The sequence below is a fragment of the Cynocephalus volans genome, chromosome 15, assembly GCF_027409185.1.
Source record: "Cynocephalus volans isolate mCynVol1 chromosome 15, mCynVol1.pri, whole genome shotgun sequence".
In the NCBI taxonomy this organism is placed as follows: Eukaryota; Metazoa; Chordata; class Mammalia; order Dermoptera; family Cynocephalidae; genus Cynocephalus; species Cynocephalus volans.
In genome coordinates, this window is record NC_084474.1 from 27,104,833 (window position 1) to 27,125,310 (window position 20,478).

General features: G+C 37.9%; 1 protein-coding gene across 2 annotated transcripts in view; it reads right to left on the minus strand.

Moving 5' to 3' along the window:
* Positions 1-2,772: 2,772 nt before the first annotated feature.
* NCOA2 (nuclear receptor coactivator 2) overlaps positions 2,773-20,478 on the minus strand; it is a 271,528-nt gene continuing 253,822 nt past the window's right edge. For both annotated transcript variants that reach the window (XM_063079237.1, XM_063079236.1), the window contains 7 exons: positions 18,143-18,421; positions 17,862-17,939; positions 16,255-16,489; positions 14,364-14,541; positions 13,588-13,786; positions 11,378-11,467; positions 2,773-6,524 (listed from right to left, as the gene is read on the minus strand). In XM_063079237.1, coding sequence (XP_062935307.1) covers positions 6,513-6,524; positions 11,378-11,467; positions 13,588-13,786; positions 14,364-14,541; positions 16,255-16,489; positions 17,862-17,939; positions 18,143-18,421 — 1,071 coding nt within the window. In that variant the 3' untranslated portion in view covers positions 2,773-6,512. The remainder of the gene's footprint in view (positions 6,525-11,377; positions 11,468-13,587; positions 13,787-14,363; positions 14,542-16,254; positions 16,490-17,861; positions 17,940-18,142; positions 18,422-20,478) is intronic.

The window sequence follows — 20,478 nt, forward strand, 5'->3', positions numbered from 1 at the left end:
TTCAAGGTCAGGAAAAAACTCCAGCAGAAAACCCAAAGCAAGCACAAACTAGGGGGAAAAATTCAAATATGCAGTAAGTGGAATAACACGGGGCAGATTTAAAAAGAAGAGACATTTTGAACAATTAAACTGGAGGCCAGACAACTCCAGCCACATGACTTCAGTGATGAATTCTACCCAAAATTCGAAAACCACTCTTACCAAACTTACACATTTACTCTGTATGCCAAAGGATTTGTTTCCACTGCAGTTGGTGGAGGTATTCATGGCTATTTCTAAACTCTTAATTTTTTGCCAAATGGATGAATAAAGGATGGTACCTTATTGTTTCTGTTTGTATCTATTGATTTCTACTGATGCTGAACACCTTATATTTTATTAGCCATTTTTCACTTTTGTTAACTATCTGTCCTTAGTTTTTTGCTCATTTTCCCATTTCTCATTTTTATAAACTTTATGTTCTTAATATTCATTACACATGATGTTTGCTGAGTCTTCAAATTTAACTTTTTTGTAGAATATTTTTATATAGTTATATCCACTTATCCTTTTAATAACTTTTGGTTTTGTCTTTTAAAGAATACCTTTGGGGCTGGCCAGTTAGCTCAGTTGGTTAGAGCATGGTGTTGATGCCAAGGTTGAGGGTTCAATCCCTGTACTGGCCAGAAGCCAAAAAAAAAATGCCTTCACTTTTCCAAAAATGTAAACATATCCTTTTAATAATTTTATGTTTTGTTATGTTTAGCCCCCTAATCTGTTTGGCATTTGTTAATATTGTGGGATAGGAAGTTAACTTGGTATTTGCCCCGAATGGGACCAATTGTCCAACACCATTTTCTTAAGAACTGATTCCTAGGATTAAAAACATAATTTCCATATTTTTAATATTTATATTTAAATATTTGTATTTCATGTATAATTAACATTTATGCAGCTATGTCCCTGGCTCTTTTCTATTGTTCTGATATATTTATCCATTTCTGTATAAGTATTTTACACTAATTAATAAGTTATATTTTGTTGTTTTAAGTCCCACATCTGGGCTGGTTAGCTCACTTGGTTAGAGAACGGTGCTGATAACACCACGGTCAAAGGTTTAGATCCCATACCAGCCAGCTGCCCAAAACAAAGAAGTCTCACCTCTTTTTCTTCTTCAGAGTTTCTCATCCAACTTTGTATCTCATGAATATTCATAAGCAAAAAAAAAGTATTATGCCAAAAAATTTTTCTCATCCGTTATTGTACATTTTATCTTCCGAATGCATTTTACTTTTTGGATTTTAATTGGAATTGTAATGAATTTAGGGGAGAAATGGATGGTTTTATAATACTGGGTCTTTCGGGGTTCATGGCAGTTCTCCATTTTCTCATTTCGTATTTTAGTAAAATCTTATAATTTCCTTCATAAAGGTCTTTCACACTTCAGGTTAGGTGTAATTCTATTTTATAAGCATTATTACTTTGTTATTGTGAATGGGAATATTTAAAATGTACATTTAAAAATTACATTAAAATAGTTAAATACATTAAAAATTTAAAAATTAGTGTGCATAGACAGTATTGATATTTGTATATTCTAGCAGACTTTTTTATCCATTCCAAGAGTCGGTCACAACTCTGATTTATTGGGTTTTCCCTGTAAATAGCCAACTGGCTGAAAATCTTTCTTTTATTCCAGTATTTTTTTTATATATATATAAAGATGACCGGTAAGGGGATCTTAACCCTTGACTTGGTGTTGTCAGCACCACGCTCACCCAGTGAGCTAACCAGCCATCCCTATAGGGGATCTGAATCCATGGCCTTGGTATTATCAGCACCACACTCTCCCGAGTGAGCCACGGGCTGGCCCTAATTCCAGTATTAATACTTCATTTCCTGCATTAGTTGTGGGCCTCCTTGTTTTGTTGACTTTAATTAATACTTTTAATAGTTCACCATTAAGTATGATGTCTCAATGGGATTGCATCAGATAACCTTAACTTAAATAAGCTACGACATTTATTTTTCCTAGAGAGTGTCTTATGAATGAGAGCTGAAATTTCTCCTACACAAATTTATCAAAAAACATCTATTAAATTAATCACGTTTTTTCTTTCCTTTAGTCTGTTAGTATAGTTAATAGCATGGACAGATTTTTCTAATCACTCATTTTGGTTGTGGTATTTTTAAAAAACAATTCCAGATGGTATTTACTAGTATTTCATATGGTTTATGACCTTGGTTTTACGTATTGTACTTGCACTGTTTATCAACCGTTAGCAAACCAATCTATGAAACCATTATGAATATTCTAATATGTAATATATAACCTTGATAAGCAAGTCAGAAGTCCACATTATTCTCATAAATGTTTTTGGAGATTGGGGAATGGGAGGTGGAACAGTGTGGTGAAGAGACCAGTAACATCATTTAGGACTCAGTGGAACTAGATTTGACCTATTTGTTATTAACGTTTTAGATAATCTTAAACAAGACACACCTTCTTGACTTTAAATTGAAAACCTATAAAGTTGGTTATTGGGAGAATCAAATATTAAAGTGCTGTGAATAATGTCAACTATCACATAAATGTAAGAAATTATTAAATTACAAGTAAGGTATTTTAAATTTAAATGAAATTATGAAGGAAGATACAATATAACCACATTAAAATCTCTAAAGCCATGTAAAACCCGAAGGCATTAAAATTTATTAAATGATGCAATAACAACAGAATTCTTTATTTACAATAGCATTATTTAACATCAAATAAGCAAATAGCATCAGCAAAGCAATATTAACTTGCATAAATGTATTTAAAATTTCTTTGAATATATCTACCTTTGCATAAACTGCTCACACTAGAAATACAAACATCAATGCAGGTGAACAAAGTAATGTTCCGAGTCAACTCCGTTTTGAAAATAAATCACAACCTGAAACACTGTAAGCTTTCTCCTGAAGGACCATAGTTAATATATTGCTTAATTTTACCCTTGTATAATCTTTTCATATACACACATCTCAGATGCAACTTCATGAGGAACTGTACAAATAAAACTCACAAATGACGAAAGAAAAGAAAATGACAGTTAAATGTTTGAAGAAATGTATCATCATCACTATTCAACAACATAAAGGTTAAGTGATGATGCACTTATTCAAAAATTGTACACAATTCACTATACAAATATAATACATAGGACAGCTATGTAGGAATATACAAGACTTAAAAACAGATCTAAGGCATTATGCTAGATTTTAGCATTTTGAGGTTCTTGCACATAGCTTTTACCTGTAGTAAGAAACTTAAAAGATTTTGTTTTAGTCTATAAAGAAACACCAGGGAGAAAATTCTAATTAAAATCGAAGCCACTACAGTAATTTTCTTTTGTGCAGAGAATGCTTTGCTCTTAGGCAGCACACTACCATACAAACACTAGAAAATTTTAAACTCACACCAACAATTAATGGCTTAAGTTGCATTTCAAAATTGATTGTGTATCTTTGGGTTCTGCAAGTGGATCTGTGCCACCCATTTCATGTGTTAAGCCCATATGAACTCCATTTTTAAACACAGATTAAAAATTGCATCATATAAACTGCAAAAACATTGCTTTCAATTATTACAGGCCGTAAGAGATACACGTGGGAGGAGGGGCATTTTAATCTTTGAGTCAAACGAATTCATTGTAGTAAAACAGCTCACTTCACTTTTTAAACTTACCACATTACATGAACACTTAAATGAGTTTTACAACCAAGTTAATGTATGCATACTTTTCACATTATGTTTTTCACATTTAGTAATATAAGTAAAACACTGATTATTTGTTCTATTAGACAAAAACCAAGTACCCCGTCTAACAAATTTATTGTGTACAGCATGAGAAATACTGATAACGAAGGGAACTGATTTGGCTTTTGCTTCTACAGTGATCAATATGATCAGAGGATTCCTTCACTCTTCTTCTAATTAGATGTAAAACAAAAATCCATTACCTGATCTGGACTGTAAGAGAATTTATAATCTCTTTTCCTTCAAAACAGTAGTGATCACGAATTATTCTAAATTACCAGTATCACAGGATTGCAGATTTGTCTGAATTGGGATTAACATTAAAACACAGTTAAAGGCGGACATTAAAGGGCAGATGGATAAACAATATTTTTGGACGGTGTTCTAGGGAAAAAGGACTTAAAAATAAGCAAATCTAGTTTAAACTCCATTTCTCTTTTGTGCTGTATGAAGTTAAAGTCATTTTAATTCACATATTTCTAAAACTTAAAACTGGTCACATTAAATTGTGTACTACACGAGACTCATGCCACTGATGAGGTCCTGGAGTTCTGGGCCAACATCTGCTTGTTTTTTCCCATCACAGTTGGGCAACCCAGTGGTTTGGTGGAGAAAGTACAGCCTTCTGAGGGGACATGAACTGGTGGCCACCGAGAAGTGCTGTTCCTTGGCCACCTCCCTGTATTGAGATCCCTCTCAAGAGGAAAAAAATACCAAAATGCAAATTTCCAGAAAGTTTCTTTAGTATGGAGCAACACTTTCAGACCATCTACTTACCATTTATCTTTGGGCTATATCTCTTTCTATATTTCTATAATCTGTACATATAGAGAGAGATATAAATATAAATAGGGGCAGTTTGTACATTTTTCACCCTGCCACAAATAAACAAAACAATCAAATCTCAAGGAAAAACTTCTCTGTTCCTAAAAAGCCCAGCTAGTGAGATATTATAAAATGCTTTGCTTTTTAGACATCAAAAAGATATCATTTTGAAATTTAGGTAAGAAAGTATGTGTATTAGGGGTTGGGGAGAAAGAGTTCCAAAAAGCTCATCAGTTTCTTGGTATTGCAGTTATCTGAAACTGATGCCAATTAATAAAAGATTATTCCCCTACCAGAGTGGGCAAGAAAAACAACCATAAAAGTGACCTGCTTAGTAACATGTAGTCTTTCTAAGGTTCGTTAAGAAAGAATATAAACATATAAAAATCAAAAATTGGTTCCTACAGTGGCTGCATATCATATAGGTTAGATAAATGATTTATGAGCAGAATCACAAGGTTTAGAAAATAAAAAGTCTTAAGTCTACAAATTAGGTCTAATCAAGGCATTGATATCCTTTACAAAACACCTTTAGGAGACATTGCTATGAAGATATCTAATTTAATACTGAAGTACCTCATTTTTGAGTCAATTCCACAATATGTATACCTCACAAAAATTATACAATTAGAACACTTAAGTTCTCAACTTAAATTATTGCTTGTTTACATATAAATTGGATTTTATGTACCTTACAAAACTTCAGCTTAGTCAGCATTGCTAAAAAACAAAATAAAAAACACATGGCAGAGGTTAAATCTGTCGTGATATCTGCTGTCAATTTAAACACACTAGTATTTCTTCCCGTTTTGGAGGCCAGAGTTGCTGGGGAACAGAATAAACATGCTTCCAAAGCAGGTGTCCTTAGCTTGATTGGTAACAAGTCCTAATTTTGCTGCTCTCCTTGCCAGTAAATGAGTTTTTCTGAAATTCAATAGTTAGCAATTGGTAAGTGGCTGGCAAAACATTTAAGGAAATAAAGGGCTTACCTGGTTTCTGTAGCTTATATTGTTTTTTAAAAAAATCAATGAAAGTAGTGAGGACGGGGAGAAGGCAGAGAGGGGAAGGGAAAATTTGGGATAGAGCGGACAAGGAGATGCTAATTCTAGCTGTCTGATCCATTTAAAGGGAACTTAATTTAGAAATGAAAAATATTTCTTCTTGATTTTTGATTTAGGTGAACTAGTTTGATTTTAAAAAAGAAAAAGAAAAAACTACTTGTTAATATTCACAGCCCTCTCACAGGCTCCTTTTCATCTGTTTAATAACTGGAAACTCATTCCAACATGGTCTTTAGAGATTTCTACAAAGATACAATTATGACTTTATTGGTCTTCTCTTATTGGGTGCGTCTGTACATATATCGCTGTCCATGGTGTCTGCCCTGCTTCTGTCCCAAATGCAGGCTTTAGTTTAAAACACCTTTGTTTAATTCGTTTCTTTTCCCCAGATGAAATGTTAATCTTTTGTACTAGACTGATTAGCCAGGGAAAACAGAGCAAGAAACCAGTGTCTGGAACTGAACAGGAACAGAACAAGAGCATGGTTCTCTTTAAATACATACATTTAAATACATTCAATCTGACATGGGTATGAAATTTGCCTGTCAACATTTACTTTGCAGGAGAGATCTAAGTTGCACTAAGGTGAATGCAGTGAACAGACTGAGCGACTGTCTGGATGCGAGCTTCAGACCGTCAAGAGAAGAGGCAGCGCCTCCTGCAACAGCCGAGTGGACTCCACCCTGGGAGCCTGGGCCCAGGCCTGTCTGCTGATCTTGCTCTGGCAGAACTGACTGGCAGGTAAGTTGGGTCAAAACAAATAGATACAGCTCTCCAGACTGGTAAGTGTTTTGAGTAAGTGAGCCCGGTCAGCTGAAGAAAGAAGCAAGCAGCTACCTTCAGTGTCAGCAGTATTTCTGCAGGAAAACAAACAAACAGGAAGTTGTAAAACATCTCTTCAGTTTTTGATAAAACCATCATAAAGACCATCACAAAAACATCAAAGCAAAAACTGAAAAATTGACCTTTTAAAAAAATTTTTTTTAATTTTAAAAGATGACCGGTAAGGGAATCTTAACCCTTGACTTGGTGTTGTCAGCACCACGCTCTCCCAAGTGAGCCACAGGCTGGCCCTAAAATTGACTGTTTTAAAGAATACAAAGCACGAAGGCTGCATGTGGTGCCATTCCTAACCGGACACAATGCTTCCAAAGGAACGAGGATGAGTCCAACAGACCCTACATGCTATTTCTTGCAAGACATAGTCTGCAAACAGATATCAACCTCTCCTGAGTGACTGCTGCTCCCTAACCAATGACACCCCTAGCCCAATTTCATTTCTCCCACCTTCTCAACAAAGATCACTGAGGTACTTACTTGCTGAATTGCTCTTGCTTTTTGGCAGCATCTGATCCAGAAGGGGCCACTACTTCCTAATCCTTCTTCAGATCCATCCCGTACAAACCCACCTCCTATAAAATGTCCCTCTTGATTCTTCCTTATGAGATACTTCTAAGATTTTATGGGTGTGTTCTCCCTGGCTTCAGCAAACTAAATACACCTATTTTTTTTTTTTTTTAAAAGGTGACTGGTAAGGGGATCTTAACCCTTGACTTGGTGTTGTCAGCACCACTCTCTCCCAAGTGAGCCATGGGCCAGCCCCACACCTTAGTTTTAACTTCAGGGGTGTTCTTGCTAGTTTCTGGCTGCTGTGTGCTGACAATTCAAATGACTGAATACCAAGGATTGTAGTGAGCAAGAGCTATGTTGAGGCTTTTCCTTGGTTGGTGCAAGTATATCTGTCAATGATGTTCTCTGGCTATTGACTATCTTCCCTCCAAAAGTTTTCATTCATTTGGTAAATATTAATTGAGCATCTATTTTGTGCCAGGTGCTGGGGATATAACCTCAACAAGGCATTCCTGGTCACTGCTATCACAAAGATTGCTAAGCAAGCAAAGCAGGCGATTAAATAACAATGTAATCTCAGTTCTGGGAGGGGAAATACAGGGTGCTGTAGGAACACATACCAATTACCTCTGGGATTTAGAAGTTAGACGCAGAATTAGACACAGCCCCAAATAATCTATTTCACCTTAGCACCTTCCAAAGAGAGTGCTGGGGAAACTACTGCCAGATCATGGGTTCTAATGGGCAAAGGTGGAATTACATTAGCCCTGCTCACAATTCTTCTAAGCTTAAAAAATTAGCTTAAAAGAATAAAAATACCTGTGATTATTTCTTCTTAGAGAAGAACATTGAATGTACTTTATAACACAAAGCTGAATATATATTTATTCTTTAACTTGTGTCACTTACATGATTTCACATGAAAATATTCCATGGTGCTGACTAAAATATGAAAAAACCCCTCAATTTTCCAGTTAGTCTAGAAAGAAAATTTGACTGAAACACATTCATATTCTATTAAATGTACGAGGCTTAAAACCTTCAGGTGGTGTCCCTTCACAGGGACCAGCTACTGGCCAGAACCAGTTTGGTGAAAAAGAACACCAGGCATCTTCTGGAACCACATTGCTTGGGGTGGCCTCCTGGCTGCGTCACTTTAGGGGGCGGGGAGTCATTTGACCTTGCTGTACTTAATACATCTTAAGGCTGGTGTGAGGATTAAATAAAATCATGTATGTAAAGTGTTTACATAGTTAGTTTCTGGGACATAAGAAGTGCTTGGTGAATGTCATCACCACTAACCATCAACTAATTGCAATTGTATTTTCTTTACATAAGAGCCGTGCTGCTGAGCAGTAAACTCAATTTTAACCTATTTTAATACATGTAAAATATAAAGGAATACTTTAAGTATGTTTTATATGTTTATGTGTCTTATAAAAACAAAGAATCTTTTGGTTAAGTAAAATAACTACCCTTCTCTAATAGTTTTTTTGTCAAGTCTAGTTGTATATACCAGTTTTTCTTAAAGCAAGATAAATGGAACACAGAGTCAATTAATAATGGATCACAGTGGTTCCTAATTCAACAAGTAGAACCAGATTACCAATAAAAATTCTCAAAGAGTTCCTTGATTCATAATAGCAGCAGAGCGTGTTATAGAAACACAAGGATGCAGATGCCTGAATCGCTGTCTGGACACACATAAGTGGGATGGTGACAAATGCAAAGTGACTTCCAGTTATCACTCATGGATTAGAAGGGATATACTGTACGTATTATTCTCTGAAGGAAACAAGTGTGTCTATGACGGACTGTTCTCTGGCCTTAACGATGAGCATGAACATATGGATGAGCCACACTTAAGAGGAGACTGGAAAAACCAGAGAGAAAGTGGGAAGGATGTAAGTGGCCTGGGCTAGACAATAACAGAGGGAATTCTCAGCATGGATCCTGAAAGGCACTTTCAATGGAGAGAGAGAACATCCTATACTTACTGATAGTTGCTGTTTGAGCTTCTAATGCTCACCTTTCTATTTGGGGCTGAGTGGGCACCTGGGAGTAGGTGAAGGTAACCACCTTGGTTCTGCTCAGCAGGTGCCCTCCCCTCCCTCCCAGCAGCCGCCTTCTCCCTTGGTTGAGTCGGTCTTGGTCACCGGTTCCCGAAGTCTTCATTCATAGTTCTACCACATGCTAGCTGTGCAGCTTTGCATGAACTGTCTAATCCTCTGAGATTCAGTCTCCTCATCTGAAAACGTTGGGGAGCCTGAAATATCTATGAGGTTCCTCCCTCTTCAGATTAAGTATCCCAGTGCCTGAGGCTGCGGACTCTTCTCGATAAGTAGCTGAACCTTTACCATCTGTCCCACGGTATCTGAATATTTTTCTCCTCCCTTCAGGATCTAAGTAAAAGGAGAGAAGAGAATGGCACCAAGAAAGGAAATTCCTTTTTGGCCTTCTCCAATGCTACCTGCATAAAATCCTTAGAAAAATCTCACAAAAGCTCCGTGTTCCCTTTGGGAAAGTGGGCAGGAGGGTGCGGGGGTTAAGAACGCACATTTGGGGGTCAGCCTGCCTGGGTTCACTTCCTGGAGTGAAACCTTGGCTAAGTCGTTAAACTCTCAAAACAGTGGTTCCACCACATGGTCACAGTGTGGTTTAAATGAGGGAATCTGAATAAAGCTCTTACAGAATCCGACTTGTAGTAAATGCTCAATACATGTTGGTTGTTTATGTAATTTTTTAAAAGGCAGAAATGGGACCATCCACATGTTTGGCTTTATAGTGGGTAAGTCTTTTCTTCCTGGAGGTAACGTGGCAGCAGAAGAAAAGACACAAGGTGGGTCCATTCCTGGGGCTCTTGAGAAAAAGGAGTGAAGACTGGGCCCATACAGTGCTGCCGAGGGCCTTATCCTACAAAGTGGCTTTCTTGTAGCACCTGCTTTGCTGGACCCTGGCCTAGGCTGGCACATAGCCACATACACTGAAGTGTATGTGATGGAGATCTAATCTCATTGTGGTAGATTCAGGGAGGGAAATGTGAGCCCAGCCTCCCAAATGCATTTTTTCCCATAGAGAGATGGTGGGCTCAGAGGTTAAGCTCCCTGGTACCTTTGGATTAAAACAGGCTGTCCTCTGTAGGAGCCTAATTATCAGCAATGTCATTGTTCCTCTGGAAAGTGCATCCCAATTTTCAAGCCTCTATTTTTGCACATAAGCCATCATGGAGTTATGTGGCCACTGACTTCCCATACAGACTCAGTGAAGGGCAGAACAGGATGGTCACTGGGGGAAGACACCAGCCCTGAGGGAGTGTTAAACCAACATGAAATACTTTCCAGTTTCTGTCTGACTTACAGTTTCTGTCTGACTTACTATATCAATATGTGAACCCCTAAATGAGTTTTTGTGCATTTGTGCATCTGAGCATCACACCATCTGGGTATATAAAGGTAACATCTACAGGACTCCCCCACAGCCAGCATCTCTGCCACTCGTGACTATGGTGTTTAAAAAGCAAAACCACATGGAGAAAATTAACACAATACGTTATTCAAATCTGGATCAAATTTATGTTATTACTTTCAAAACCTGAATACTAATATTAACAAAACCATCCAAGACCCACTTTTTTGTAGGAACTTCAACATCAACTGTCAATTTTCTCCACTAGCAGAGAACTTTTTAAAATAGAGCTATCTACTGCTCAGGGTTTCATCCCTTACTGTAAGAGGGCCACGCAGGCCCATTACGTATGTGCCAAACTACCCACAGAGCCCTCCCTGTGCCAGATCTGCTGCCACGCACACATTTCAGTTGCACTCTAAGTACTAATTATTCTATGGTTTCAAGATTTGGCTGAACACAGCAATAACACTCTCCTTAGAACAAGCGTTTAAGGTATAATAAGCAAATATTACAAATAATACCCAAGATTGTTACCTAAACACAATGAAATATAGAAAAACACTTAGACTTAATTAAGGAAGAGAGCAATTATAAGTTAATTCCTTGCCAGTATCCTAAACTTCTAAAACTATGATTCAGAAAAAGCAAAAATAAATCAAAGTTTGCCTTAACATTACTAATTCTTTGCTACTTTCTTTTTGGCTTTGCTATAATAATATCATTCCCAAGCAAAATTTAGTGTTCTTAATTCACATTCCACCATCAGCTCAATTAAGATGAGTTTAAAGAAGTAACTATTCACACAAAAACTTTGTATGCCAAATGAAATCAGAAGATATTTTACAACTGTCTTTAATCGAGTGGTTGACAACATATCCATGCCAATTTTGATCTATAAAATAATCATGTTCACTTTACTTCCATCTTTACATATCTCTCTGCTGTTTCTTACCCGTGATGCATCTCCCTCCTGCTTAATCATATCCATTCCAGGCAGCTGGTTTGGGAAAAGGTTGCCTCCCCTCAGAGCAGGATCATTAACCTGAGGGAGACAAGACATGACAGGGGCTCCGTTCAGTGGGACATCCAAAATTGTACTGGAAAAAAACCAACCATCACTGTTCCTCTTCTTTGTATTTAGAAGTATAATCATGGGAAAAGAGAATACATAAATATGCCTCACCCTTGTACCTATTTCCCCCATGTATGTATTTTGGGGGGAGTACAGAGGAACATGAGAATATATATTTACACTAGCTGCCTTCAAAATTAGATTTTATTTGTATTCTGTACAAAATCAAATTCAATTGAGATGATTATACTAGAAAGATATTCATGTCATAACCTGTTCACTTTTTGGCTGGTTCAGATTAAGACCGATGACTCACATTTGGGACTTAGAAGTCATCCGAGAGGCGCCTGACCTCTTTGCTACTTGTAAAAGTGGGCATAAATACCGAGAACAGTGCTGGATTTTGTGAGTTTATTCTGACCAAGTGAACTACTCATTAGCATTTGTACATTTCTTTTACAAATTACAAAGTAAATGTACAAATGCTAATCGAGGAATGATTTTGTCAGAAGACACACTGCAGTTGTGTTTTTTGGGCTTCTAAATTAAGTCTGATATTTAAAAGGTTTAAATCCAAACAAAAGTTTCAAACAAGCTGTGTCATTAAAAGTGCATCAATTTGTTTCTGGGCAGGTTGGACTAGGACCATGCACACTAGACCATCCCAGTGGCCCATTACTTTGTACACTGTGCTTTCCTTACAAAGCAAATCAGGAATCACTAGTGGCCCATTTTTGTAGGAAATTCAACATCAATCCTATGTTTTTCTATATTGAAAAGATAAAAATCTGTATTTCTTTAATTTATGCCTGTTGAATTCATCCAAATAAACATTTAACTACCATCAATTCAACAACAGAAGTACAAGCTATTACAAGCACACCGCCTTCTTAAATTGCAAAGGGCTTTACATTTTCGTGTGTACTATCTGACATTTTTATTAATCATCATTTTATAAAATAAAATACTGAGGCATTGTAACATTTAGTAAATTTTCACAAAAATTGTGGTTTACTAACATCAGAATGGACCTAATCAAACTTTTCAATCTTTCACCATTCTCATAATCATGTTCTAATTAAAATTCACAGTGCTACCCATGACTTATTGCTAAAGTCATTAAACCTTGCAGTGCCTCAGTTTCTCCATATATAAAATAAGATTCAGGGTCCTTGCTACATTTTTACTCTGTGAACTACAAAGAATCAGTAGCAGAACAATCAGCATTTTGGGGCCTTTAAAAGTAAGATCTTCAGGGGGCTGGCCAATTAGCTCATTTGGGAGAGCGTGGTGCTCTTAACACCAATGGGTTCAGATCCCCATACAAGCCACCTACCAAAAAAAAAAGAGGTCTTCTAAAAACCATGCTGAAATCATTAACCTACATTTTTACCTCTGAATCAGCCACACATTTTTGGATTCCAAGCTGGCTACCTTCTATCACAAATGTTTTGTGTCTCTTTGCCACCTAGTGAAGCTGGTGTGTGCTTAGGGATAAGTAGAATCATTTTGGTATTATTAGTATTATTAGTAATCAGTATTAACAACAAAACAATTATTAAAATAAATTGACAAAAAAAAAATCATGGCATCCACATTCCATAGATTAAAAAGAATAGTTTCTGGACTATCTGAGTCAGTCTCCCTCCATAAGTGAAGTATCATTTCAAAATAACCAGATGGCAGATAGTATAGCCCTTGCTTTTCATCTGGTTTTACATTTAGAAAAAAATCAGTTCTTAAGCTATATACCCCAAATAAAACTACTTAAAAAGCATATTCGCCCTTCCATTTTTTAGAGATTCATTTCAGATATTGCTAAAAATTCCTCAAATAAGAGAAAAATGTAAATGATGAGAAAATTAAGAAATATTTCAAAAGATCCTTGAGCAGTCAGGAATCCTTTCATGTTTTCTTTAAGTTAATGAGTATTTTTGTTAATCTCTCTAAGGTGATAATAAGGTGAAAAAACTCTTCAAAATAAATGAGTGTTGATGGCAGAGGGTAGCTATATGGAAATACACATTTAATGCAGAAATAGACAAGAAACTGCGGACAGAAGGCAATGGACTTCCTTCCTTGGGGCTCACCTGCTCGGGACCCATGGAGGACAGCCCTGACGTAGGCACGGAGGTCACTGAGGTCATGCTGATCTGTCCGGTCATCTGGTTCATGTTGCTCATGCCACCTGTGTTGGTCGCCATGGATACATTGATGTTCATATTGTTATTGTACATGCTGGTGTTTGCTTGCTGTCCAAAGTGTGGTGGGGACTGTTGTGAAAACATGCTAGAACATAATGGAAAGATTAAATAAAATGTTAGAGCCTAATGGCAAACAGAGGCAGGCAGGCAGTTAAGTCCAACGTTGCAAGGACCCAGGGCAGGACAGGCAGCAGGGGGTGTAGTTGGTGAGGCCTGAGACAGCAGCAGAGGTGGCTCAATGCAGCTGCAAAGGAGACCAAGCCCTCCTCCCTCTCATATGTTCCTGGGACAGTTGAAGTCTACTCCCCACTTTCGTGTCTGCATCAGAGGAGCTTTCTGTTTGTTTTAATCACATGCACTGCTGAAGGGTGGCGTCCAGGTCACCACCTGCCACAGCAGTTTCTATGGTAAATCGGTGTGGTGATATCTTTTTAAAGATGTTCCTTTTACTCCAAAGGAAAAGGTATTTTACTAAGCTTTTGTAAATTCTGGTGACTTCTGCCCTAGGAAAAGTAAATCGGCTTATTGAGCAGTTTACTTGATAATGCTTGCTTGAGCAAAGAAGTTAAGAAAAATAAAGAAAAGAGAACTTTCTACAGTCTGTAGAAAGTTTTCCTGGTGATCATTTATATCAAAAGGACACAGAAACGTGGCGGTGTTACCTGTTTCCACCCATGTTCCCCTGGGCCCATCCGTTTATGTCTGAGGGGGCCTGATAGGCGGGGTTGGCCTGAGACTGCTGCATCATGGAGCTCTGGGTGTGCGCCATCCGGGGCGACATGAGAGGACTCTGGGGAGTCGTGGCCCCAGTAAAGCCTGGATCAGGTTGCTGACTTATTCCTTAAAAAACATATCAAATCCAAAGGAGAGTGTTAGTTTTATCATAGAGACTGGGGGTGGAAAAAAGAGAACATTCCAAATTACTTTCAAATACATGATCGCGTGCTGATTAATTACATACATTTTTAAAAGAATGCATGAAGAAAAAAATCTCCATACTTTGATTCTCTCTAGTAGTTAGAGGGGTACCTAGGAACCATCAAGTCTAGAGTCAGAGAGAGAAAATACAGATTTTTCCTCGAGTTCCTCTCCAAATCAAGGATGAGCCAAATAAATATCTTTGATCTAAAACAGTCAGAGTTTTAAAGTTTTTATATATCACTATAATTGGACTGTTTAAGTTTAAATTAAAGTTCAGGTATGTGTCATAAGTCAACAAATTTGAATAATTTTTCATTGAATTAACTTAAGTCATTCCAAGATGAGATCGGATGCATTTTTAAAAATAAGTAACTATATTCATGAATAGCTTATTTTGTTCTTACAAAGGGCTCTGTGGTACTTTAGTTCTATTCAAGATTAGCAAGAGTAAGAAAAAAATTCAACTTATGTTTCTCGTTCAGTTGAGGCAAATGGTATTTTTTTTTTTTAATGATAACAGCTAATATTTATTGAGCACTTATGGTTTGTCAGACATTATATAATGGCTTAAATCATTTAACACCCCCATGGCAAATGGTATTTACACTAAAAGGAAAGAAAGAACTTTTAGCAGACAAAGGAGGCAACTCCTTAGAAAAGGAGGCAACTCCTTAGAAAAGGAGGCAACTTCAGGGATGACATTAAGTACCTTTTTTTCTAGAAGACTTATAAAACATGCATATTTAACTAATATTTAAATTAGCAGCAAAAAGAAAAGTTTAAAATCACACAGGAAAAAGAGCCACACATTATCTTTCTATTCTTTAAAGAAATAGGAGACTTGAATTTAGGCAGCACAAAGACTTAACAGTTATTTACAGATAACTCTGGCAAAGGGTAGAAAAGTCATTTTGAATGTTAACATTAATGTAAGCACTTACTTTTATCAGTAATTCAACTATTAATGGAGCATGATATGCACACCAATATTAATGTTTATCACATTACACACTTGGCATCTCACCTCTTAAGACTGACATTAAACAACAAATCAATATGAAGAAAAACAAGAAGTCTCTCATTGTGGTTTTTTTAATAGCACTTCTCAGTAATTATCTTTTCATTAAAGATTTAGCATAATCTTTAAAGTCTTTATTTTTAAAAGTTGTAGAATGTCTATAATATTTAAATTTATATGTCTTTCAACACTTTATATCTATTGATTTGTTTGAGTCAGACTCAGAGGCTTTCAAATATAAATATATATATATATATATATATGCACCTGTGTTCACAGACATTGACATCAACAGTTCCATTCATACGCACTCACACACACATGACAGATACACTACACTACACACACACACACACCTACTTCTGTCATTCTCAATGTAAGGCCTGCACTCCAAGGAAAGGTGGTACCTGAGCTGAGAGCCTGGAAGGTACTGTGCTGGACCTGGGGACTCCTGACGGGCCCCAACTGTCCTCCTAGGTTTCCTATCATTCCCTGGTTAGCCAGATTCATCTGGGAGCCATGCAAAGAGCTGTGAGAGAGGAGCTGTGACCCAGAACTGGGGGATACTGGGTAGAAAGGACTGGTAAAAGGTGGTGGGGATTTAATTCCAGTACCGTAGTTTGGTGGAAATGGAAACTGCTGTGCATTTGCCTGGGGAATCCGGGGGTTGCTCATCGTTGCTGGCATACCACTAGGAGCCACCATGCTTGGGGTCATGTTCAGCCCTTGTCCTCTCATCATCAAAGTTCGTTGTTGAACTTGTTGTTGCTGATGCATCTGTCTCTGTCGAAGATGCTGGTTCAGGATTTCTCTCTGTCTCTGGGCCAGCATCTGTGCATTGATAGGTGCCTGAAATTGGGAGCCGTACAGAGGAAAACATTGGGGATAAACACAGATTAAAAAACAAAATGAATATTATAGATAGGATAACAAATGGTACTGTCTTGTACCAAATTATTTGGAAAATAAAATTACATAGAAGGAACAACTTAGAGTTGAACACCAGGTGATTGAGAATGTGAGGTTCTACATTCTACAGGTATAATGATTATTCTGAAACCCTGCTATGACTTAGCAGGGTTAAGTTCAATGCTTAACATCAATTAACTCATTTTGTGAGGACACAGCTAACTAAGGGAACTCAAAAGAACACATTCCTTTCAATAAGACTCTGAGATATAAACCTTGAGGATGGCAGTTTAGAGTTTCATTCAAGTCTAAAGAGAAACCAAATCACTGTGCCAGATGGTGACACGGAGCACTTCAGAAAAGGATGAACAGAGGCAGGAAGAAAGGCGGACGAGGAGGGGGAGAGAGGGTGATAGGAACACATACAGAGGCCGGGACAGAGTAGGAGGGAGATGAGGAAGCGGGAGGGGAGGGACGGGATCCCAGTGCTTGCTGTCAGGAAGTCTTCCGGGTCCTAAGAAGACAGAGATGGTCCTCATTATTGGTGAGGTCCATGTTTGTGAAGTCACCTACTCACTAAAATTTATTTGTCATGGTCACCCATGGACATGAGCACAGTGGCGAAAAACTTCAGGTGCCCAACGTGCACATTTCTAGCTGAGGCTGAACAAGGCAACGCTTTTTTTTTTTTCTTTTGCGGCTGGACTGTACGGAGATCTGACTTTAATAACGCCACGTCCTAACCAAGTTCCATGTTTTTCACATCACTATGCTTCTTGTTGGTGATTTCACTGTTTAAAATGCCCCCATGTGTAGTGCTGAAGTGTTGTCTAGTGTTCCTAAGCACGAAAGGCTGTGACATGCCCAAGGGAGAAATCACAGGTGTTAGATAAGCTTCCTTCAGACAGGAATTATAGTGCTGCTGGCCAAGAGTTCGATGTTAATGAATCAAAAGTACATATATTAAATAAGATGTTCCTAAAAAGAAACACACATAGAAAAAGGTTATGTATTGACTGGATGATGAAAATGTGACCAGAAGCTTGCAGGAACCTAACCCTATACTTCTAAGAACAACAGTTTAGTATTCTCTAATTCAGTGTTTGTGACAACTTTATATAACACATCTCCTGCAAATAACAAGAATTGACTGTACCTGGCACTAAAAATGGCAGTTTAGAAGGGTGACAGTACAGACTCAGTATGTTGATTTGGATCTTACAGCCTACTAAGTTACTTGTCTCAGGTTGTCAAAGAGGAAGAAATGATAGTAAGTTAAGTGGATACAATGAAAGCTGATCTGTTCCCTTACCTGTGTCGGTACTCCAGGCCTCAGAGTCAAGTTCACATTTGAAACGTTGCTGATTTGATTCATAAGTGGCTGGCGATTCTAAATACATACACATAGGTATTGAAACATTTTTAAAACAGAGTATGTTATACTTGAAATCACCTTCCCCAAGTAACCACCCTCCCCAACCCAATATCTGCATGCTGTTGGATTACTGGGCCGCCATCTCACATTAATCTTCGCTGTGCCACCCAACACTGCCCCCGCCGTCTCAACTTTCTGGGTACCATCAAAGAACACACCTGCTGTGCTTGGAGGCGATGCTGAAGCTGAAGTCTCAGTTGATTTGGCTGGTTCTGCACTAGGCCCGTGGGCCTGAGGCCTGGTCTGGGCTGCATCCGGAGTGTGGCATAGCTCGGTCGCTGTCCCATGGTATGAAAGTTTGGATCTTGCATAGGAGTATAGCTCCCCTGGGCCATTTGTGCCTGAGACGCATACTGCTGTGGGAAAACAGGGGCCTTCTGCTCCAGCATGATGCTGGAATCCTGACTTGAGAACTGTTCTGGATCTACCGCTTGGCTCTGAAGAGAAAGCCCCAATACCAAACAAATTAAACAGTTAGAAACAGCAAAATAAATACAAGGCTGTTGTCTCTCACTGTCATACATCTGAAGCTTTTTATACTATATTTACTAAACAAAGGTACTTTTAGCTTGACTCCACTTTTCTTCCTAGAAAATGCCGGTTTGTTCAACAGGCCCAGTTACAGGAGAAAAGCAGGTGTTGAGGCTCTCCCAGCAGCACTCCTTCCAAGGGCAGGTGCAGACATGGGCCATGACCACCTAGAATGCCTCCTACTCATGAAAACTGACCTGGGCTTTCATACACGAATACCCCCTAGAAATGTAAGTTTGTTGATTGATTGGTCATACCTGTATAAATCATTTTAATTAAGACAACCACGTTGGTACCCAGCTGGGATCAGCAGCACTGGGGTACCAACCACTATTAGCCCTGTTTTGCAGATAACAAAACTGGGACTTGGAGACATGAAGCAAACTCCAACAAGCTTATTCAGACAGTACACAGTGAGTTCCAATCCACTTTGTGATTTGGGACCTGAGTTCCTCACCAGTGTGACACACTGCCTATTATTTATGAACTGCTCTCTGCGGCTGCCAGAATGTCCTACATGTCCCACATTTGGCCACCATCCTCTTATTACCTACTAGACATGGTTAATGTGTTTGTCACTCCTGACTTCTTAGGGCTAACCTATCTACCTGGGTCAGAATGGGGCAGGTGTAGAAAATCCAAGACTTCCCCCAGATGACCCAGATGGGAAGGGTGTACCCGGCTAGTTCTCTTCCTTCTCTTACTTCTAGAATCAACTGCTACAAACCTGATGGTATATAGGAAGGAAAGACCCCAGCAGCAATAAAATCTCTCAAGTTGTCTTTGGCCTGTTTCCTCAAAACAGTCTAGCCCTGGAGCCCCCTAGAATCCTGGGCTCAGAGCAGCACAGCCCTCAGGTCAACCTGTGAGAGCTCTGGACCCACCGCCCTTGCCATGATAATTCTAAACATGTGGATGGAGCCTAAGCAGGGAAGCCATTCATTGTTGAATTACTGCTGTAACTACATCCACAAAACTGTCTCAGAACTTTAAATATTTGTCCATCTTTAACAGAGACAAAATCTAAGTAATTTCTATTTTTAAAGGAAATACACAACTCTGTTGAAACAAAGTACATTTGTACTCTACATTTTCCCTGACACTACCTAAAAATCATATTTCAGGAATTCAGCTTAATATGAGAATATTATAATGATGTATATTTGATGAGACAAAATAGAAATAATGCAAATAAATTTTAAAGAAAAACTAAAATTACTAAATGATGACATGACATCAGTTTGATAAAAACATTACAAGTCATTCAGCAACTCCAAGGATCACATTTTTAAATGTCACTTAGACAAACTCAAGGATAACAACACTGAATGCTAAATTCTAACTACCACTGAAGGCAAAGTACACCAGGCACACAGGAAGTATCTGAACTCCATTTTCCTTTCTTGATTTATTTCAAGTTATATCATGTACCATCAAGTCATCTCTTTCCATTCTGCTATTTTCGATATGAATTGACAAGTCTTAACGCCCACTCATGTCTGCTAACCTATGGGAATTATGACAAGACTGTTTTAATGCTTCAGAGAAGTCTCCAATGACTCTGCATCACCTTCCGCACAGACCTGATGACACATCACATGTGCAAGAAGTAGATTGGACACTGGAAGGTACTTTTTGGCAATAAGAAACAAAGATGATTCATGCTGAGTAAAGTGGAAGACAGTAAGAAGAGTGTGATTTTTTTTCTGAGTTACTTTTTATACAGTAAACCAGGAAGCACTGTTGCACACAGACTCAGCTGTGTAAGCCAGATTCAGACAGTACTGTGTCATTTCATGAGGCTACATTAGGTTATTTCTTATATCATTGCTGTATACATATATCAAAACATCACATTGTACAATGTAAATACATACAATTTTATTTGTCAATTATACCTCAATAAATCTGGAAAAAATAAATAATATATTTTAAAAGAAAAAATATATATATCATTGCTATT